The sequence below is a fragment of the Pelodiscus sinensis genome, chromosome 21, assembly GCF_049634645.1.
Source record: "Pelodiscus sinensis isolate JC-2024 chromosome 21, ASM4963464v1, whole genome shotgun sequence".
Lineage (NCBI taxonomy): Eukaryota > Metazoa > Chordata > Testudines > Trionychidae > Pelodiscus > Pelodiscus sinensis.
The window spans coordinates 14,895,630-14,918,167 of NC_134731.1; the positions used below are offsets into that span (position 1 = coordinate 14,895,630).

General features: G+C 51.0%; 2 protein-coding genes across 3 annotated transcripts in view; one reads left to right on the plus strand and one right to left on the minus strand.

The window, feature by feature from the left end:
- The first annotated feature begins 1,635 nt into the window (after positions 1-1,635).
- Positions 1,636-10,252, plus strand: C21H17orf50 (chromosome 21 C17orf50 homolog). Its single transcript, XM_075904927.1, has 4 exons — positions 1,636-1,782; positions 3,735-3,982; positions 7,257-7,465; positions 10,116-10,252. The coding sequence occupies exons 2-4, from the start codon at positions 3,741-3,743 to the stop codon at positions 10,175-10,177; spliced, it is 513 nt and encodes a 170-aa protein (XP_075761042.1). The 5' UTR covers positions 1,636-1,782; positions 3,735-3,740; the 3' UTR covers positions 10,178-10,252.
- A 10,092-nt stretch (positions 10,253-20,344) lies between these two features.
- MMP28 (matrix metallopeptidase 28) overlaps positions 20,345-22,538 on the minus strand; it is a 39,782-nt gene continuing 37,588 nt past the window's right edge. For both annotated transcript variants that reach the window (XM_075904928.1, XM_075904929.1), the window contains exon 8: positions 20,345-21,936. In XM_075904928.1, coding sequence (XP_075761043.1) covers positions 21,542-21,936 — 395 coding nt within the window. In that variant the 3' untranslated portion in view covers positions 20,345-21,541. The remainder of the gene's footprint in view (positions 21,937-22,538) is intronic.

Genomic DNA, 22,538 nt, shown 5'->3' on the forward strand with positions numbered 1-22,538 from the left:
TACCATTTTCTGGGGCCAACACCCCCACCTATGGGTGCAGCAGCGACCTGGCTGCTCCCCTCAAAATCCAGTAACATGACACCTGCTGAAGTTTGTCAAAGTGGATAGTTGTCATTGAGGCTAAAAGTTGGCCCTTGGCCACATCTGAAAACCAGAGCGCCAGATTCTCAGCAGCGGTAAGCCACATGGCTCCACTAGAGTCAACAGAGCTGTGTCCATTCCCATCAGCTGAGGATCTGACCCAGCGCCTTTAGAAACCAGGCACTGCAGGGTCTGGCCTCATCCGGGGCTGGGTAACCGTCTGTAGCATCAGAAGCCGACTGGGCACAAGCAGGAGAGATGCCACATTTCGATGCCTTTGTTCCTAGGACAAAACATGCACATTATGAGGCCACGCCACATGGTCACAACACCTGCCTCATGGCCCCAGAGTACCACTGCTGCACATCCGGAGCTGACGGGCCATCCCCTGTGCCCACAGCAAAGCTTCTATGGAGGAGCAGCCCTTTTGCTATCAGACCCCAAGAGTAGCCACATCTTTGCCACGCCTCGTGCCTCTCGGAACAGCACTGCTACAAACATGGCAGCCCCGTCATTCCCGGCCCCGCCTGTGTAACCTACAGGCCTGCCACGCTCAGAAAGAGAATGAGTCTGCTCTGCAGCCTTTGCTGAGCATCAGCTAGCTTGTAGCTCAGGCTGGAGAGGCTTATGCCCTAAACTCCAGCGGGCCCAGGTTCGGTTCTGCCTGCTGGCATTACGCCTGTCGTTGCAGCAATGGGCTCCTGCATGCCTGGATGAAACTGGACACCTCTTGAGAGGCCAGGGCAGTGGGTATTAGAGGCAGGGGAGGGCAATGCCTTCCCAAACTGACAACTAGCCCCACCCATGCCCCTCTGGAGTCCCTTACACCCACTCCCCCTGTCAGCTGTTGTGATGCCAGAGGCAGACATGTCGGGAGCTGTGCTGCCTGTCTTTCCCAGCACTAGGGCCAATCTGGCCCAGGGCTGGCAGCTTGGCTGCCTTGCAGGTCAGGGGTGCGGGTGACTCAGCTCTGTGTCATGCCTGCTAGCCAGCTCTTCAGAGCTGGGACAGGCTGTGGGCCGGCCACCTGCTGACTTTCCCGAGTTCTGGGGTCAGGGGAGGTTGCAGCTAGCTGGCTCTCAGCAACTCTAGGGCCAGAGGAGGCTGGTGGTGCTACCCTGGGGCAGGGAGGGAGCAAGTGGGAGGAGAAGACAGTAGGCTCCTGTGGACAGGGATGGAGGGTGAGGTTTGCCTCCCCAAACCATGGGGTCATCCATCACCATGTGCAGAGGTTTACATGAGTGACTGGGGCATTTTGGGCAGCAACAAAACCGGTTGGGCTAGGGCTACCCCTCTCCTGTGGGGCTCTTGTGTCAGAGGACATTGCGAGAAGATGATGTGTTGATGTAAGGCCCTTTTCCCTGACCGAAGACAGATGAGGTCCCAAGCACTGGGAATAAGCCTGAGTGGGTGGACACATATTCATGGCCTACTGCTTCCGCTGAGATCCACTCTGGCTGGTTTCCAAAGCAGCAAGGCCTGCCACATAAGATTAGCCCTGGCGGGTCACTTCCCTGGCATGTGCCTAGAACCTACCTGGAGAATCCCAAAGGTGTCACAATGAGCCGTGTCCCAGCCGGCTGGTGGGCAGGGAGGTGACGGTGGCTTTGAGGTGAGAGGTGGTGAGACTCAGCTAAGAGGCTTTCTCCTGAAATCCCTTGAAATGTAACCTCCGGGTGGAATTAAAGCCATCAAAGCTGAGTGAGTAGGAAGGCAGCCAGTGGGGGCTTGTGATATTGAATTCTGCCTCACATGGAGGGGCTGGACTAGGTGACCTCTGGAAGTCCCTTCCACCCCTCCGTCGCCACGGTGTAAACTGAGGCGGGCCCAGGTGACAGACTGTCTAATATCCTTTTGTCCTGCCCATTCAGGGCTGGCCTTACCATGAGGCAAACTGAGGCGACCGCCTCAAGTGCCAGGCGGAAGGCGCGATCGGCACCCCTGCCTGCACGGCCATCAATGGCCGTGACGTCATCATCGGGCGCTCAGGCCGGTGGCGCCCTAGGCAACTGCCTAGTTTGCCTAGGCTCATGGGCCGCCCCTGGGTGCCAGACTGTGTGGGATGGGGAGGGGGACACTACTAGGACCCAGACTGTAGAAAATTGTGTCTGCTGCTGGTGCATAGGTAGGTAGCAGAGCGGTACCATGAGAGGAGTAGAACCGGAAGAAGGCAGAAGTGAGACCTTTCAAAGTTTTGGCCCAAGCGAGGGGGTATGTGTGGGGGGGGGGGGCGTCATTTGAGCTCCCCACTTCAGGTGCCAATATGTTGTGGGCTGGCCCTGTGCCCAATAGTTGGACAAAAGTCTGTATCATTCCCTGTGAGTGTTACCTCAGAGAGGACTCCGGGGCTGCTTGATTCACGGGCACAGGCAGCCTCTGCTTCAGCCATGATGGCGTTCACAGGAACACAGGCCTGGAAGGCCCCTCGTGGATCACTGCGACGGGTGCCCTGCTTCCCAGGCGATGCCACCATACAGTCCCAGCCACACGCTCCATTCCTCTTGGAGCCAACCCCTGGTGGTGATCTCGGTAGGCAGGGACACTCAGCAAAGATGTTAAATTTAAATTAGATTAATCAACTAATTGAATAGTTGATGCAAATTGCATTGACCGTTTGGTTAGTCGCTAAGGGCACCTCCGCCTTTGAAATGTCGCAGGAGCCCTGCCGGCGCTTGCTACATTTCAAAGGCGGAAGCACCATGGGGAGCACGGGACCGGCGGGGGACTCAAGCAGCGTTCCGCTGCATCCCTGTTCCCCTCCTCCCCCAGAGACAGCGCTGGGGGACCCGGCTTTTAAGCTGGCTCCCCCCAGCACTTGCTCCTGCTCCTTCTCTTGTTACCTCTCTCAGATAGAGCCAACAAGGTGGGGGAAGAGGCTAGTCGAGTCGCCTATCCGATAAACATATGCTTATTGGATAGTTGACTAGTCGACTAGTCACTTATATCCCTAATACTCGGTGGCATTGTCCCTGGGCTCAGCAGTGGTGCCGAAAGGAGTTTGGTTTCAAACAATGAACCGTGTCAGGTTCTCTCTGGGGTGTTTCCTACTTCCTGGCCCTCTCGTTGCAACGACACAAGGCAAACGCTGCAAGAAATGAAGTTGCACCCTCCTGACGTTCAGTGCCCCCTCTGGAGTACGGCATTGCCGTGTGCTTGGCGAGAAGGGTCAATTCCTGAGGTCCCCTTGCCCATGCCCTGGGGCGACTCCGGACACCGGTTTGATCACTCAGTGCTCCCTGCCTTGCTTGGCCAGCCCCAGACAGTGCTCCCAGCATTGGCATGCTGCTCAGAGCCTGGCACATGTTGGGCAGAGCCCAGATAAGGCCCATGCCAAGTCCAGACGCCCCTGGCTTGAGCGACTGAGGTGGCGTGTGGCTGGATTCTAGTGGCCTTTGAAATGTCAGGCCTCTTCCCCCACCCCGGTGGGTGGGTTAGTACGGGGCTCCAGTGCCCCAGTGCACGAGAGCTGTGGGAAAGGGGGCAGAGAGGGGATGCGCAGGCCGCAGGTGGAAACCCAGTAGGCCGCAGGCTGCCCACCACTGGAATCTTGTGGCCCCCCTGAGATGAGGGAGGGCCCCTCCTGCAGCTCACTCACAGTCTTGGTCGCCCATCGCTGAGGTAGAGCAGCTTTTGCCCCCCCCCCATTTCCACAGCGTACAATGTCGTGGTGGAGAAAAGCGGAGGAGGAGGATAAGACGGAGGCAGCAGGGGAGGAGGCTGAGCAGCTGGAAGGGGCGGACGAGGACACGGAGGAAGAGAACACGGTCTCCTACTCGCCCTTGTCTCCTCAGATGTCAAGCTCCGAGCAGGTCCCTGAGCAGAACAAAACAGAGGAGACCTGGCTCTGGGACTGGCTCTCCCCCTTCTCCCTCTTCTTGGGGCTGAACACGCAGGCAGACAGGTACGCGCACAAGGGGATTCCCAGGCTGTGCTCCGCAGAGGGGGACTGACCCGGGGAGAGAGAAGCAGTGCTCCCGTGTTCACGACGCCTGTGGTGTGGGAGATGATGGCACGGACAGCTTGGGGAGTGTCCCGCCAAGTCCTCAAGAGAACCAGGAGGGTCACTCCCACCTGCCACCATTTCCTTCCTAAATTCCCTGGAGGCTGAAGCCCTCTTTCCCCATCTCCTATGCACTAGCAGTGTAAGCGTCCCACCCCCTGGGCCATCAGTCCTGCCTAGGCTGCGCTACAGTGATTAGTTACCTCACGAGAGAACGGGAGTAATTCTGTTTGCTTCACCTCCCCGCCATTTTTGGCCTCTCCACAGACCAATCGCTAACAATGCCAGGTCTCTGAAATGTTAGGGGGTTTCTCTCTGGGTGAACTAGAACTGTGCAAATAACTGTTTTTTCAGTACAATAGCTGAACCAGAATAATTGGAAAACATGTTTTTTCAGAGCAACCCCAAAAATTAATTGTATTTTATTTGAGGGATTTAAAAAAAAAAAGTTGTTAAAATGTATAGTTCAGTAAAAAAATGTAAAGGGCATTTTTGCATTAAAAATCAACTTGTTTTTGCTCAAAACAGTCAAAATGAAATGGTTTCATTTGGAGGGAATGTTTTCCCCTTTTTTCTGTATTTTAACTGAAACTATGTGACAGATGTGACCCAGATTGATAGTGTTTCAAGTGTCCCAAAACTGCAAAGAAAATGTTGGCCAAAAAATGTTGCTGAGTTCTTATTCCTTTGGAATACCATGGTGGATAGTTTTCATGCTATGGATAATTATATCCTACCAGCCATCCTGAGGCTGGCAATAACTCATTTCATGTAGCCCATTTCACACTCGTCACTTAGGAATGATGTTTAATCGTTGCTAACATGAACAGGATTGAAAATGGTGACCTAGAGATGAAACAGGCAACCTGCAGATCTGAGCCCAAAAACCTCCCGGTGTTATGTGAGTAACAAATATAAAGAGCAACACTATAATTTCCGCCCATATTAGTTATTTTATAGAAAACAACATCTCAAGAAAGAACAAAAGAAAAGTCCTCATGAAAGCGATCTCCTCTGGAACCCACTGCTTCATTTTGGCCTCCCAAAATGTCAGCAGAAAGAATCAGTCCACCAAAATCCAAGTCCTAGCTGTATTCCAGAGCAGCAATGGTGCACTCGCTGCTGGAATACTGTGTCCGGTTCTGGCATCCACAGTTCAAGGAGGTGGTTGATAATTTGGAGAGGGGTCAGAGAAGAGCCACAAGAATGATTAGCAACCATGTCCAGTAGGGAGAGGCTCCAAGGGCTCAATTCATGTAGCTTAACAAAGAGAAAGTCAAAGGCTCACTGGTCTTTTAGTAGCTACATGGGAACAATGCTCCCTCTAATTTTTTTCATCAACATGCAGAATAAATTTTGTTCTGTGCACTGAGTCATGTGCAGATGTGCACCACCAATAGAAACACCTGTTGCCAGCTGTGGGTGTTGTGGGTGCTCTGCTAATCAGCAGGGCAGCATTTGAATTTCTCCTGGGTGGCCACCCAAGCACTCAGCTTGCAGGGACCATTGCATGGGAAAAAGAACTTTAATAACGGGCTCTTCAGTGCAGCAGAGAGGGGTCTAACAGCATCCACTGGCTGGAAGCTGAAGTGAGAGGGCAGACGAACTCAGGCAATTAACCACTGGGACCGTTTAACAAACAGGAGGTCAGACAAGATCAGCACAATGGCCCCTTCCAGCTTTTAAGTCTATGGTCCACATCCAGTCCCCTTGTTCTTCTCCCACTTCACTCCCATGCCCCCTGGGCTTCTATTCTTCCTGAGGAGGAACGCAGGGCAGTGGTCCCTTCCCAGCTCATCAGTGGTGTCCCTTCCTCAGCAGACCGGCTTTGCTGCTGGACACTGCCAGGCTCTCCCTTGCTTCCTAAAGAGCCCAGTGAAACAAATTCTGAAGACATCAGAGCAGGCATCTTGCCATCAGATCTTGCCTGGGTCAGGTGGTAAGACTTTAGCAAGCAGATCAGAATGTGAACTCAAAGCCCTGTCCGAGGAACATGAGACATGCCAGAGTGGCCAGACCCTGGCCCAGATAGTTTCCTGCTGGATTGATAGGACCAGGGCTGGGCAAGATGCGGCCCGGGGGCCCGATCCAGCCTGCCAAACACTTTGATCCAGCCTGTGGATTGCATCTGGTCGCTTACTATTTCTATCCTGCTGCCCGTTCCACCAAATTTCCAGGCATTGACTCAGGGAACAGGATCCTATTTAAATGAGTCCCAGTTGCAACACTATTCTGGCAGGGGCCGGCCTCACAAGCCCTTTAAATAGCCATAGCAACCCCCGGCAGCTGCCTGGCCATGCAGTAGCAGTGTGGACGGGAGCCACGAGCCCATTGCTGTGTTTTTAATTCAAAGCCTCCAGCCCCAGACAACTCTGGGGGGAGGCTAGTCCTCAGCCCCGCCCCTTCCACCACAGGCCCCACCCCTTCTGTGGTGGAGCTGGCCCGAACCAAAATTAATTAAGTCACCCACCCCTGGATTAGACCATTGATCTGTCCCTACCTACTCTAGTACCCTGGCCCCAAGTGTCTACCACCTGATGCTTCAAGGGAAGGTGTCACGCCTATAAAGCACCTGACTGGTTGTGCCAAAGGAGACATTTCTTCCTTGTGGGTCAGCAGCTATAGGAGGTTTTAATGTGAGCTTGTAGCATGAACTTTATTAGCAATCAGAAAACTCGCCAGTCAATTTGCATTAAAAAATCCAGCAGTTTTGGCTTAAAAAAAAAGTGTCATTTGTTACCTTGAAATTGAGGACTGAAACTTGCCACATGAGACACACTTGGTCAGCTGCTAGAATCAGTTTCACCCTGGGCAGAGTGACTCACTGCAGAGCAGAAGCCATGATGGCATTGGCCAGGTCTGTGCTATGCGAGTAAGTTGAGTTAAGATACACAACTCCAGCTATAAGACTAGCATAGCTCGAGTCGATGTGCCTTGAGTTGGATTTCTGCGGCCTCCTCACTGTGGGATGGTGACAGGAGAAACTCTCCCGTCAACTTCCCTTATTCCTCGTGACCCCGTAGGGTACAGAGGTCGACGGGGGCACCATCAGCAGTTGATTTAGCAGGTCTTTACTAGACCTGCTAAATCAAACCCCGGAAGATCGATCCCTCGAGCACCAATCTCAGGGCAAGTGTAGACCCGGCCTAAGTCTCATCTCCCGTTTCCCTCCTAGGAAGAGATCTCAGCAGGAACCTATTTGTTGCCTCCTGGACAGGAAGAGGCTTCCAGGCAACATGTGTCCTGAGTGCGAGATCCTGTTCTGCAGGAAGTGTGAGGTGTTACACTACAACCAGGGTTTCATAGAGCACTGCATCCTGGGCCATGGCCAGGAGGAGCCAGAGGGCAGGGGCTCGGGTCTCACCAGCCCCATTCGGAGTACAGGTGGGCTGAACAAAGAACCGACAGGTTGAACCACTGCTTGGCAAGCCAGGTGCATGGGCTCCAAGCTACTTCCTATACTGCCGGCATGGCCCCAGCGTTAGCCATACATATGTCAGGGCCTTCAAAAGGGGATCTCTCTGCTTCCCCTTTACCCCTATCTCAAAGTAGATCTCCATCTCTTACCCTTCCCTACGCTTCCCCTCCCTTTGCCCCCAAACGAGTGGAACCAAACCAGCTTCCACGTGCCACGGCTGTGAAACTCAGTGTGAATTGCACACCCTTCCCCGTGGCCTCCTTACCTCAAAACCAGCCTGTCTCTTCCATACAGCCCCAGAGCCCTGGGGTCTTTCAGCCACCTGGTTTCCTCTTGCAGCTGAGTCCTTCCCAGAAGCCTGGCATCTCTCAAATGGCAGAGCCTTAGCCAGCTATCTCTCCAGGGCCCGTAGGGTGCTCAGCCTGCATGCGAAGTACCAGCAATACTGAGGTGTTGGTCCTATGTTGCACAGGAACACAAGAGATTTCCAAGATGATTGGCTGTTGGCACCGGCATTGCGACAGGGAGCAGCATCTAGGGCAGAGGCCAAAGGAGATGGGGTATTATGAGAAAAAGATTGTTAAGCGCATTGACAACCAAATACTGAGAAGAGATTAAGAACAATGACGAGGAGTCCTGTGGCACCTCGTCGCTTTTGCAGATTCAGACTAACACGGCTACCCCTCTGATACTTAGGAGTCCTGTAGCACTGTAGAGACTAACACATTTATTGAGCTTTGTGAGTAAAACTCACTTCATCAGATGAGTTGGACTGGATATTACAGAATCCAGGGGATATCTAGCAGCAAGAGAAGTTACCCATCAATGGTAGGCCCAGTGTTAATGAAGCTAATTAAGTCAGGCTGGATGTGTGTCACTCATAGGCTCTTAAAATCAGGAATAAGGGATCTTTCGGAAAAGGCTTTATTTTCCGAAAGACCCCCGTCTAGACTGGTGCTTTTTGCCAGCAAAGCCCCAAGCCGGAAAAAAGCAGCGGCCATGTTCATGCAAATGAAGTGGGGGAGATTTAAATCCCCGCTTCATTTGCAATTGCGCTGTGTCTAATCTGCATCCCTTTTCCGCAAAAGGGTTGCTGTCTAGACACAGCCATAGTGTGTGATGTGAAAATGTGAATATCAAACGCGGGAAAGTTGCTTTTGTAGTGCGTTAACTCATTAAAATCTTTATTCAAGCCTAAGCTGATAGTGGTGAACTTATAAATGGACTCCAGTTCAGCTGTCTCCCTCTGTAATTGGGGATAGATTTCTTTTGGAGAAGGATGGCTGCTTTCAAGTCCATTATTGAATGTTTAGGGAGGTTAAAATGTTCTCCTACAAGTTTATGTGTGTTACCATTCCTGATGTCTGATTTGTGTCCATTTATCCTTTGGCCCAGAGACTATCCAGGTTGTGTGGTGTGTGGCTGCTGGTAAGTATATGCTTCAAGTTAGGGGGCTGTCTGTAGGTGAGGACTGGCCTATTCCCCAAGTCTTGTGAGAGTGAGGGACCATTTTCTAGGAGAGATTGTAGATTGTCAATGATGCACTGGAGGGATTTAAGTTGAGGGTGATGACCAGTGGTGATCTGTTATTTACTTTGTTGGGTTTTTCTTGAAGTAGGTGACTTCTGGGTACCCGTCTGGCTCTGTCTATCTGTTTCCTCACTTCCCCAGGTGGGGAAGCCTGATACAGAGCTTATAGGTGTTTGTCTCTATGGGTATGTCTACACTACCCCGCTAGTTCGAACTAGCGGGGTAATGTATGCATACCGCACTTGCTAATGAAGCCCGGGATTTGAATTTCCCGGGCTTCATTAGCATAAGCGGGGAGCCGCCATTTTTAAATCCCCGCTGCTTCGAACCCCGTGCAGCGCGGCTACACGGGGCTCGAACTAGGTAGTTCGGACTAGGTTCCTATTCCGAACTACCGTTACTCCTCGTGAAACGAGGTGTACCGGTAGTTCGGAATAGGCACCCTAGTCCGAACTACCTAGTTCGAGCCCCGTGTAGCTGCGCTGCACGGGGTTCGAAGCAGCGGGCATTTAAAAATGGCGGCTCCCCGCTTATGCTAATGAAGCCCGGGAAATTCAAATCCCAGGCTTCATTAGCAAGTGCGGTATGCATACATTACCCTCCTAGTTCGAACTAGGAGGGTAGTGTAGACATACCCTATCTGTGGGATTGAAGCAGATCTGGTTGTATCTTCAGAGTCGACTGTATGGATCACATGATGAGTTCTGTATGTAGGTAAGAATAGCAGTCAGTAAATTTGATATTCGCATTTCCACATCACACACGACGAGTGAGACACATCCAGCCTGACTTAGCTCCATTAACACGGGTCCTACCATTGACAGGTAACTACTTTTGCTGTTAGATATACCCTGGATTCTGTATTTCCACTCCAACTCATCTGATGAGGTGGGTTTTATCCATGAAAGCTCATGACCTAATAAATGTGTTAGTCTCTAAGGTGCCACTGGACTGCTCTTTCTTTTTAAAGTAACAGAATAACACGGCTACCCCTCTGAGAAGAGTTTGAAAGCCATAGCATTTATCATACAGGCTGTCAAAATACTCCACCCCCCATTCATAATGTGCAATTGTCCCTTATTCCAGATTCCATCAACCTGACTGTTGCTTCAGGGGGAGCAGAAGATGAAGAAATAAAGAGAGAATGAAGTCGCAATGGTAAAAACTTGTCTTTGTTCCCCCACAAATCACCTGACTGCAGACAGGCAGAAACTACTTTGGCATCAGCTTTCACTGGTCCTTGCTCCTAAAAAAGGGTGAAGGGCTGCGTCTACCACTTACCTACCTGTCCCATGTGCTCTTCCAGAACCCACATGTGGCCAGTAGTGATTTTTCAGTAGGACGTTTTTTCAATTAAACACACATTTCCACAGAACGCATCTGTTGTGACTCCAAACAATTCTATGTGATGTAGCGAAAGCAAAATATCGGAACATTTTGAGCCAAGCCCACAATTTTTTTTTCATCAAACAGGCTTTGATGAGAAAAAAAGGGGGGGTTGGTTTGCAGCATTTTCAGCCAAAAATGAGTCAAGTTCTGTTGTCAAACATTTAAAAAAATGTCAGTTGGGGCTTTTTGGTTTTTTGACAAGAAGTCAAAACATTCCATCCAAAAACCCTCCAATAAACCCAAATATTTTCCAACCCGTTCTCCTCTTGCCAGGCCCCACAAAGGAAGAGAAAAGCAATAGCGAGGGGGCTTTCTTACACACCACAGGCACAGGGGTGGCCCTAGACTAGCTGCTAGCAACTGGCGCCCTAGACAAACCGTGCAATCGGCGCCCCCACCTCCAAACCCCTCAATGATATTGTGCCACCATTTGGCGCCCCATTTAACTTGGGGCTGTAGGCAACCGCCTAGTTCTCCTATATGGACAGGCCGCCTCTGCGCAGGCCAATATGACCATCACCTCCTCTTCCATGCTGGCATCTGAGTACTACACATGATAGTGAGGTTGTTCTACACATGGCACTACCAGCCTCAAAATGTGACAGACACTTTGCAACTGGAGGCAGAGACCGTCCCAGTAAGTGTAGCGTGTACAAAATGCCAAGGATGCAAAGGGATTATTCAGAATGGTAAAAAAGGGCTGTGACTAAGAATAACGGGATGCATTTATCGGGACGGGCCAATACATGTGCAGTAAGGGGAATCTTGGTAAGAGCAACATACATAACTGTCACATCATTGTCTGGTCGTTCATGACACTAGTTTTCAAAGCCTCTCTGTTGTGCAGTGCACCTGGATGTGTGGTTCTTCTTGCCCTGGTATCTGGCTGCTAGGTGATCTCCCACAACTCCCCACCCCACTAGAAACTTTCCCCCCCCCCACTTATGTTCACAGATATTATGCAGCACACAGCAAGCAGCAACAACAATGGGAATATTGCTTTCACTGACGTCTAACCTAGCCAATAAACTGTAAAAACGTGCCTTTAAGCGGCCAGAGGCACATTCTACCACCATGCTGCATTTACTCAGCCCTAGGACTATTTGCCAGGGTTGGCCCCTTGTGGGCCGCTGCCTCTATATTTACCTACACAGCTGCAGGTACCAGTACTCACTGTTGGCTGCAGATTGCTGTTCCTGGCCAATGGGGGCAGCATGAAAACTGGCAAGAGATTTTTGAAAATAATACATATCGGCTACATCTACATTAGCATGATCTTGCACAAATACTCTTTAACACAAGAGTTCTTGCGTTAAAGTATTTGCACAAGAGAGAGTCTACACTAGCATGTGCCTTTGCACAAGAGCATCCATGTCAGTGTTCTCTTGCACAAGAAAGCTCTGATGGCCATTTGAACCATCGGGCTTTCTTGTGGAAGAAATTCATGTTGCCTGTCTACACTGGCCTCTTGCGCAAGAACAGTTGCTCAAGAGGGCTTATTCCGGAGTGGGAGCATCGTAGCTCTAGCGCAAGAAGCACTGATTTCACACATTAGACTGTCAGTGTTCTTGTGCAAGAACTCCCCGCCAGTGTAGACAGGCAGCATATTTTTGCACAAAAGCGGCCGCTTTGGCGCAAGATCGTGCCAATGTAGACACAGCCATTGGGTTCTTTTTGTTTGCCTTTTGGTGTTTGAGCTTCTAGGATGTACTTGCTTCCCAGCTTAAAGATTTTCTTTATCACCACAAGGACAAGAACCTTAATTTCTTTTCATTTCTTCTGACTTTCTTCTACAAAGACATGAGTCCAGGAGCTGGGAAGGAGGGAGGGGGTTAAAAACATCATTAATTGTGAATGTTGGCAACACGGAGAACATGAATACTTCCTCAGACACTTACTTTCCTGCCCTGTAACAAAGGCTTGCAGGATATTAGCATGTCTAGTTTGGATTGTTTGTTCAAACACCCTACATATATTATAAATCGGGCCATCAGCTTAGGCTCACATCCCTTGGTTGTGTCAGTGTAATCCCACTCCCAACCCCCAAGAGCAAGCGTGCAAGGAGTTTGTGACTTGACACCAAATTGTGCCCTGCCAGCCAACCTCACACAGGAGAAGGAGGTCTGAGTGGCCCAAGAATCTCAAATATCCCTGCAGGCTCGGGAATGCTGCATGCCTGACATACCCCAAGAAGCAAGGCTATAGAGGAGAAAAGACCCATTGTAAGGCAGGCTCTGAGGCAGGGAGGCCTAGTGGTTTGCAGCTTTCTGTATTGCGTGAAAAGGAGCTCCAGAAAAAGGAGCTATGTTGGAAGGATTTCAGTATGGTCAGCGAGGGTGTTGCTAATAGCAGGTGTCCTGTGGGTATTTGTTCTGCCCTATCCCAGAAGGGAGGGTAGGGGAAGCTGTTCCTTTGATTTTCCCTGCTACGTCTTAGACTTCATTAAAGAATCCACATTTCTGCTTTTCCATTCGAGCCAGCTCCCATGATTCACTTATTGCTGGGGATCGACCCTACAATAACAAACCAGTGCCCCTGAGCAGCCCGATAATAACAAGCCAGTGCACATCGCCCAGCGCTCTTGCAGGACCCTACCATAATCAGGACATGCAAGAGGGAAACGGTATTTCAGCTCAGGAAGAGATGTCCATTTTAGCCTCCAAGGCATTATTGTGAATGACTGGATGGGAAAAAAGGGACTGAACATTGTGCTGGACCCTCCCCCCATGCTGTATGAAATTGTCTTATGGACACCAAAATGCATAACTTGAAAATGCTTTGGACAAAATAGCTTATGTCACCTACCACATTTAGTGTCGCAGTCTGCTGGATCCCCACCCTCCTCATGAAAAATGACCTGGTTAAACTAGTATACCAGTGTCGTAGAATCATAGAACTGGAAGGGACCTCGAGAGGTCATTGAGTCCAGTCCCCTGCCCTCACGGCAGGACCAAGCACCATCTAGACCATCCCTGACAGGTGTCTGTCCAACCTGCTCTTAAATATCTCCAGTGATGGAGATTCCATAACCTCCCTAGGCAACTTATTCCAGTGTTTAACCACCCTGACAGGTAAGAAGTTTTTCCTAACATCCAACCTAAACCTTCCTGGCTGCAATTTAAGCCCCTTGCCTTCGTCCTGTCCTCAGAGGCCAACGAGAACAATTTTTCTCCCTCTTCCTTGTAACATCCTTCTAGATACTTGAAAACTGCTATCATGTCCCCTCTCAGTCTTCTCTATTCCAAACTAAACAAGCCCAATTCTTTCTGTCTTCCTTCATCGCTCATGTTCTCTAGACTTTTAATCATTTTTGTTGCTCTTCTCTGGACCTTCTCCAGTTTCTCTGGATCTTTCTTGATTTCAATTGGTTTGGTCACATGTTTTTCCAGGCACAATCCCTGCTCAAACGTAAGAGCCAAAAGCAGGCTGCTTACAGGGAATTAAGTTGATCACCCAAAGATCAAGGTTGTCAGAACACTGGACACTCCCTTGATGGCTGGCATTTGCACATTTAAAAGCTTAACCCATTCCCTACCCCAACATTTCTAACTTTATGTACAAAAATGATACATCCACCAAACTAAGCGATACAGAGCCAGCAGAATGTGACATTACAATGGATGGGTGACCTGAGGTATTTTGTCCAAACCATCTTCCTCATAGTCCTCAGCAGCTGCACGGAACATTCCACCCGGTTTGGTCTTGAGATGGTTTTACACGTGGAGATGTGGACAGCTGCAGATGCTGCACAGCTGTGAGAAACCATCCCAAACGCACAACGCCTAAGCGCAGAGCATTGCACGGTCCAGAGGGTGCCTCCCCAAAAAGCAGCAGAGGTCTTTGGAAAACACACAGCGTTCTGTCTTAGGAAAGTGCCAAGAGCCAGCAAAAACAAAGCCTGTGGAGGCACCTTTCGCTGGGGTATTTCCACGTTAGTTGTAGTGGAAGGTCATGTTCTGAAATATTTTCTCCGTGTAGAGAAGACCTTATACAGGTTGGATCTCCCTAGTCCGGCACCCTCCCAACATGACTGGTCCCAGATGAGGGATTTTGCCGGACCAGGGGAAGTCATTTCTGGCTCTCCTGTTGCCAGCATCTCCTCAGTCCTGCCCCCCACCAGGTTCCTGGCTCCCCCCACAGTCCAGCTAAGCCATGTGCTGGCTCCCAGACCCCCTGAAGTCCAGCTGAGTCGCATGTCAGCTGCTGCCCCCCCGCAGCCCAGCTGAGCCATATGCCAGCTCCTGTGCCCCCTTCTCCCCACAGCCCAGCTGAGCTGCACCCCCCCCTTGCATCACACCGGCTTCCTGGCCCCCTACCCCCACAGCGCAATGGGACTCTTTGATCCTGGAACATCCTTGTGGACCATGGATGTTGCTGGACCAGAGAGCTCCGGTTTATAGCGGTGCCACCTGTATAACCCAGCAGCCTTTCAGCTCTGAGTTAGCAAGACCCCATTCTGCCTTGAGCTGAGACGCGAGTCTAGAGCCCTTGTTTTCTAAGTACAACGCCCTAGCCACACTCCCGGGCAGAGGAATAGGCAACTGTACAAGCAAGTGACTGGCGAGCAACTGCAAGTTCCACTAATTGGGTTGGCGCCGTTAACACCATTGGAGCTCAGCTCATCTCTGAAAAAGGATCAGCATGTTTACCACGAGACCGCTGGAAATGCATGGAGGTCAACAGCACAGCCTGCCCATGAGGTCATAGATACACTCACAGAGCCACTGATGGGGGCAAGACTCTTCCCGAACGATACCCCCTCCAAGCATGGATCCTTCCTCTCTTAGAAGCATTTCAGAGTCTGGCAGTGGCTTGCGTTTGCACAGCACCTCACACAGTAGGGGTGTGGTCCATTATCAGAATCCCTCAGGCACCAATCAGGGCTGGGATCAGCACCCTTTCCCATCATATACATCCTGCCTCTGGCCATGAGACCAGGGAAGAGGAAGTATTGTTTAGTGGTTAGTGCAAAGGTTTGGGTTCTGCCACAGAGCAGCTGCATGACCTTGGTCATGTCATCTTACCTTTGCATACCATTTCTCCATTTGCTGACTATGCCTAGTGATACCTACTTACTTCATGGGCTTGGGGCACATTGTAGGGCTCAGATGTGAGGAGGCATCCGGCACTCTGCCATCCTTGGATGGAGATGAGGCATCAGCATTGACTATAGCTTGACTTTGGCCTAGTTCCAACCCCACCTAGGATCCTGCTTGTCCGTCATCAAATGAGGCAAACCCAGGCTGCCTCCAGGAACATGCCCTCTCATTATCAGTTCCACGTCTGATTTCCCCTATGTCAGGGGAGCTACCTTCCTTTACGATTAACATGCTCAGCGTTTTCCCCCGCCTCTCTTCTCTGAAGAAATTCTTTCCCAACCTGCTCATAAACCTGGAATTTTCCCCTATCTATTTCCCCTCTATCCCTGGGCAGCTGGTGGAGGTCTTGGAGGTGAGGCTAGGGCAGGGGTTGGCAAAATCCAGCCCAGTGGCTGGATCCAGCCCTACAAGCATTTCTTTCCGGCCCAGCTAGCTGGTTAGCAGTGTGTGCATATTTACATAGGGCAGGACAGCGTTCCCTGTCTTAGAGACACAGCACGTGGCTTCTCTCAGAAACTTACCCAGCAGCAGCCAACCCACACATTCTGTGTCACTGCCACACACACCCAGTCTGGGCCACGCCATCTCTGTGCCACACACAGCCACTGACACATGGCCACACACACGGTCCTGTCTCTGAGCCACACACTCCTTCGCTCTGTCTCACAAAGGCTGTCTCCCAACCCAAACTCTTGCTAGCCTCAGTCCCACCCCATCCACCTCAGGCCCCCCCCAGCAAAAATCCTGCCCTCCGTGGGGATCGTGACACCTTCCCCACGGTGCTGCACTTTGTGACCTGTGCCCCCCCAACATCCCTGTGTGTCAATCGGCAGCGAGCACAGAGCCCCCCCGGCGTGAGCCCACAGGAAGAAAATTGAACATGAGCAAACGACCCTTCTTTCGCCACTTCCAAAAGGGGAAGGGGGACTCCAGGCCAGCGTGGCCACAGGCCAGGAAGTGGTTGAAAACATGTCTCAGGGCCGACCCTAGGCATATGCAGCATGCACAGCCCCGTAGGGCACCCACTAAATTTGATGCATCACCCTCTAAGGCGCCCCAAATGTAATCGTGCACAATGCTGCATGTGCCTCAGGCCACCGCCAGCCACGGGCTACACTGGCCACCACAGAGGCTCCAATCCCCCGGCCTGCAGCTCTGGTTGGCTGTGCTGCTTGGTCCGCTGCTCCCCTGCCAGCCTCCTGCTCCTGCCCCTCACAGCCCTGAGCACCTCCTCCCCATGGAACGACCCCCCCCCCCCCCCAATGCTGCAGGATAGAGGGTGCAGGTGCTGAAGCATAAGGACGGCCCTGTTGCATCTCCCCAGTGGAGCCAACAGTCTCTGCAGGCCCTTGGCAAGATGGGGAGGCAGCTCTATGCTCTTGGAAGGGGTGGAGCCAAGTGCAGAGGGGGTGGAGCCAAATGCAGAAGGGGTGGGGCCAAAGGGGTAAGGCAGCCCTCAGCGCTGCCTGGAGCATCCCCCTGCAAGCTCTTAGCACTGGCCAGAGTGCGTGGCATGGCCTTCCCATAGCAATGTAAAGGGCCCTGCACTCCGGCCACATCTGTTGCTATGGTGGCAGCAGCAGACAGAGGAATTGCCAGGCCCAGGGGCAATTGACCTCTTGCCCCCTCCTGCTCTTGGAAGGCCTGTGTCTCGCCATCTCATCCCCAGACAGAACTGGGGGTCCCCTGTGCACTGCAGCTAGGGACGGCACTTTCCCCCACGCTCTCTAGTTCAGCTCTGGAGGGAAAAGAAATGAACAAGGCCCAATGCTGGACTCAATCCTTGCTCAGTAGGGGCCTGCTCTGGTGAGGTAAGGCCCTTGCATCCCCCTGAAGGTTGCATGCCAAGGCAGGATCAGGCCCGTATGGCCTCTAATGCTCCTCAGATGCACACCAGTCTGGACCGCTGTGCAGCGTTAAACCAGCTCTTCATGGCAGGGCCTGGGGGGAGGCAGCTAAGCAGGTGGGCAGACATGGGGGAAAGTGCCCTTGAAAAATCTGCCTGATTGGTTGCCGTGTGCAGGGAAGCCTGGACGGCCCTGCCTCAACATTAATGTCTGCCTCGACTACTGTGCAGACCCCTGAAAAGCAAACCCCAGGCCTAGTTCACATCTGGGGCGCCCAAAGAACACAGGCAAGGCGGGGGTTAATAAGGGAGCTGGGAAAGTCAGGAATTGTTTTGCATAACAATGCAGATTAAGCTTGGTACAGCAAGACCAGTCAAAACCACACAGGACAAGCAGCCTTGTACTGGTACTTTTGTTCTGATAAGCAAAAATTACAGCGTACAGCCATGAAACTGTTAATTGTGCATATAGTTTTAGCAATAGCCTGTGTGGCAGAATGTACGCCAAATATGAGCATAATAGGTGCCTTAAACAATACGTAATCGATTGGTAGAGATAATTAGTCGAGTATAAATATAGGTGTAGAACACATAATCGGTGGAAGGGATGAGGTAAGCGGTCCCCACTACCTTACTCACTGCTATTAAGAAGTTGGTGCTTGTTCCTACTGGCAAACGCATTGTGGACACCTCTATGGGCGGGGAAAGAAAGACGCCACGACCTTCCATCCGACAACTGTAAGTTGCTAATTGTGGAACTGTGTGATTTATAGCAATAAGTACATATCTGCTTATATCTATAAAGTTAAATATCTTTTGTACTGTCCTAGCTGTAGGTGTTATTATATTGTCTGTGCTACCTATCCCATTCATTGGAATGAATTTATGTAACTCTGCATTTCTTTCCTTTACTTTTCTGTGTATAATAAAGTTAGAGATCTTTGGTGTTTACTGGCTCCTCCCATATCTAATATCCTGAACACACGACACTGTGTCAACTGCAATTAGAAAAACCAAAGCTGAAGTTGACATCTGCAGACGAGAAGCTGCAACAATCAGTTCAGAAGGAAACGCTGTCCCCTTCCCGGATCATAACCCACTTTGTGACTGTATTGTGAACACAGCGATTCCTCGTCTTTTGGCCCAAACCCGCATGTCTGTAGCTGGTGCCAAAGTCAGCCCTTTCCACACCCAGGCTGGCAGCTAAGCAAGGCCAACCCCCAACATTCAAAAGAAACCCACACACCTGTCCACCCCCATCCCCCCCAAAAAAATCTTGAGACTGGCATGAAAATCATGGGATTCCTTCTATTTGCATTCTGGGTGGGGTAGAGCCAACTGCAGACAGGGTGGGGCCAAGTGCAGAAGGGGTAGGGCTTTTAGAGTTCCCTGCTGTCCGGTTCTCCTGCAGCGAGGAAGGCTGGGCACTTGCACTTGTTTTTCAATGAAAGCTGAATTTTTCACAAAAATCACAGGACTCCAGGAACAGGGGCTTTAAGGAGAATCATCATGTTGGGAGAGTTGGCAATGTTGAGAGCTAAGGGCAAGATCCCCAGAGCCACCTCGACTAATTTGATTGAGGGATTAGTCTGTCCTAGAAGTCTACACTACCGCCGAAGATCGGTTTAAGGTACACAATTCCAGCTATGTCAAAACGTAGCTGGAGTCGACGTACTTCAAACCCATCTTCAGCGCCATTCTCACAGAGAGAGGTTGACAGAAGAAACGCCCCCATCCACTTCCCTTATTGCTCGCGAAGAGTAGGAGTTCCAGGGTCGACAGGGGCAAACTCACCGTTTGATTTAGCAGGTTTTTATTAGACCCACTAAATCAAACGCCAGAACAACTGCCACACCATCGAGCTTCTCTATCGTCTAGACATGGCTGCTTGCAACATGCAGCCTACCTGAGGCCATGTCTTCACTAAGTGGAAAATGGATACTGATGTGGTTGATCTTCCAGAGTTGGATTTAGCAGGTTTAGTAAAGACCCACTAAATCAAACTCAGAGGGCACTCTACCAGCCCAGGGGGTGTGTTCGGTCTCTGGAGATCGAGGTTGGCAGATAGAGCCCCAGGGGGCATGATTGGGCTCAGGAGGCCAAGGTTGGCCACCGGACCCCGAGATGGCATGATGGAGATTCTACAATCTTCCTCAGCAATTTATTCCAGCGTTTAACCACCCTGAAATTAGGAATTTTTTTCCAAACGTCCAACCTAAACCTTCCTGGCTACAATTTAAGCCCATTGCTTCTTGACCTATCCTCAGAGGCCAAGGAGAACATTTTTTCTCCCTCCTCCTTGTAACACCCTTTTAGGTACTTGAAAGCTGCTATTATGACCCCCCTTCAGCCTCCTCGCAGAGCTCATGACTTCTAGACCTCTAATCATTTGCTCGTCTCTGGACCCTGTCCAGTTTCTCCACATCTTTCCTGAAACGTGGCACCCAGAACTGGACACAAGACTCCAGTTGAGGCCTAATCAGCGCAGAGTAGAGCGGAAGAATGACTTCTCATGTCCTGCTCACCACACTTCTGTTCATGCAGCTCAGAATCAGGTTTGCTTTTTTTGCAACAGCGTCACGCTGTCGACTCATATTTAGCTTGTGGTCCACTACGACCCCTAGATCCCTTTCATCAGCTCTTCCTAGACAGTCACTTCTCATTCTGTCTGTGTGAAACTGATTGTTCCTCCCTAAGTGGAGCACTTTGCATTCGTCCTTATTAAACGTCATCCTATTTACCTCAGATCATTTCTCTAGTTTGTCCAGATCGTTTTGTATTATGACTACCTTCCAAAGCACTTACAACCCCTCCCACCTTGGTATAATCCAACTCCTCCTTGCCCCCAAATTCGTGCAGATTTACCCCCTTTTGTCTATTCCTCAGTTTTGATTTTGGCTTCCAGGAATGAAACTTCCCCCATTGCCCCGGGACATGCTCCTTTTCAGATGCTCCCGGCTAATTCAGAAGTACAAATTGAGGCCATTTCACAGGGTTTTAATAGGCGTGTACAGTGTTTTCTGCTTACAGTACAGGATACTCTCATGGCTCTACAGTCCACATCAAGCCCCTCCCCCATCAGTGGGGGTCTCTGCTTCCTTCCCTTGACCCTCCCCTTAGTCCACACATCTGGGCTGATGTATCAGTGGGATGTAGCTGCCTGCAAACAGAGGCCAGTCTAACCCGCTGTAATGTACAACGTCTTCAGCGTCCCTCAGCTACATTTTGCCTACACTAAGCTCGGGATCTGGCTCAGGGGATGATTAGAACTGATCTCACTTGACACCCAATGAACACAGCAAGTTCAGAGCTCCTGGAAAATTTTTGAAATAAATCTGAATTCACCAATCATTTGGCAATTACGTTCCACAAGCCCCGCATGGGCCCTTTTCTCCTTGGTTTGCTTGTTTTAACGGATAATGTTAAATTTTCCATCTCTCCTTTCTTTCCAGTAAATGGTCTGGTGAACAACCCAGATTTTGCTAAAAAAATGTCAATGTCAGTTTTGATACAAAAAAATACCCAGTAACAATACCATTAAAAACAACATGACCAAAACACACGCCAAAAATCCATAGAAAAAATCAACAGGGTTGGATTTTGCAGGGTGTGTCTTTCCCTCCTAAAAGTTTTTATTTTTGTGGGGGGGCAATATTAGCATTTTTGGACCAAAAAAACACCCTCCAAATATTTTTAAAATCCCAGCCATCTCAACCTTGTCACATGGGGGTGGTAGTTCTGGGATTAGCCAGCCTTGACAGATTGCAAGTGGAGATGGAATTGAATTAGAAAGCTGGTTTCCCCAGAGCATTCTCCTCAGGGAGGTGCCCACGTCAGCCCGTTTATGCGGGCACCAGGCCGGAGAGCTCTGCCCGCTGTTTACCTCAAGACTGGGGTTATCCCTGCTTGCTTGCGGCAGTCATTAGCATGGACCCAGGGACGGGCGTTCCAGTAGGTCACAGACAAGAGGTACGTGGGCAAAGGACTGATGTGGGGAGCAAACCGTGTATCGGAATAAAACCCCTCCCCCTAAAGAGCAGGGCAGGAGATGAGGAGCAGACCCCATCTTTTCGATGCCATGGTCAGGGCCGGACTGCGCCCTTGTCCGTCCCCGTGGCAGCGGTGAGGGGAGGGGGAAGGCACGGCATGGCCCGTGGTTATGTCCATCCTGGGGGAGATCAGAAAGAAGTCTGACTGGAATTCCTGCCCCAGCAGCCAATCCACGGCAGCTGGGCGGCCCATTTCCCAGTCGCCACCACCTGCAGCTTGGCCTGGTCAAACTTCCAATACTGGTCGTCCCGGAAGAAGTACACGAAGCCGTCCTGCTGCGTCAGGGCACCGTTCACCCCGGCCGGGACCCCGTGCCAGTCCCTCAGGCTCCTGGGGTAGTAGGGCTCCACCTGCAGCGCCTCCTCGCGCACCACGTAGTACTTGGGGCCCTTGAAGAGCACCAGGTGGCGGAGCTGCTGGAAGTAGAGGGCCGCGTCAGGGTGGCGAGGGAGGTTGCTGGTGCTGCACTTCTGGGGGAATCCCTCCTCCAGGGAGGACCCGTTGTATCGCCAGCATCGGCCGCCTGGGGAAAAGCCAGAGACAAAGCTGGTTAGGGTTGCCGTGGGGGGAGGGAGGCTGTCTAGGGGGCAGGACACAATCCAGCGAGAGCATTTTGACACCCAAAAGAGACAGGGAGCTGGTTTCCCAAAGGTGTGTAGTTAATATACAACAGGCGGCACCTTTTATCAGCGGCTGTCAAAGCGCTTTGCGAAGGGGCACGGCACCATTCCCACCACTGCACAGATGGGGAAACCGAGGCAGAGAAGGGGGATGCCACTTGCTCAAGGTCACCCAGCTGGCCGGTGGCAAAGGTGAGAATAGAATCCGGCTCTTCTGTCCTGGCCCTGTGCTCTATCCCCTAGGCCACACGGCAGGTCAAACAGGCCCTGGCAGGGGGACGGACAGTGTCCTTGTTCAAAGTTAACACGGATCTAAAGGAGGGGATCTAAAATCAGGAGCCTCTTCTGCCGAGCTAAATGACCCCCAGCCAGCACTGATGGGGACCAAACAGCTTGTTGTGAGGGTTCCCAGGCCCTGGGGCTGGCTCACCCTGTAGTAGAAAAAAAATTATTTGTAGTAATAGATAGATAGATAGAAAATATTTTATGTATTTAAGTTTTAATA

Coding starts and splice junctions, on each gene's coding strand:
- C21H17orf50 (XM_075904927.1), top strand. CDS start 3,741: ATGTCGTGGTGGAGAAAAGCGGAGGAGGAGGATAAGACGGAGGCAGCA. Junction 3,983..7,256: donor CTGAACACGCAGGCAGACAG/GTACGCGCACAA, acceptor TTTCCCTCCTAG/GAAGAGATCTCAGCAGGAAC. Junction 7,466..10,115: donor CAGCCCCATTCGGAGTACAG/GTGGGCTGAACA, acceptor CCCTTATTCCAG/ATTCCATCAACCTGACTGTT.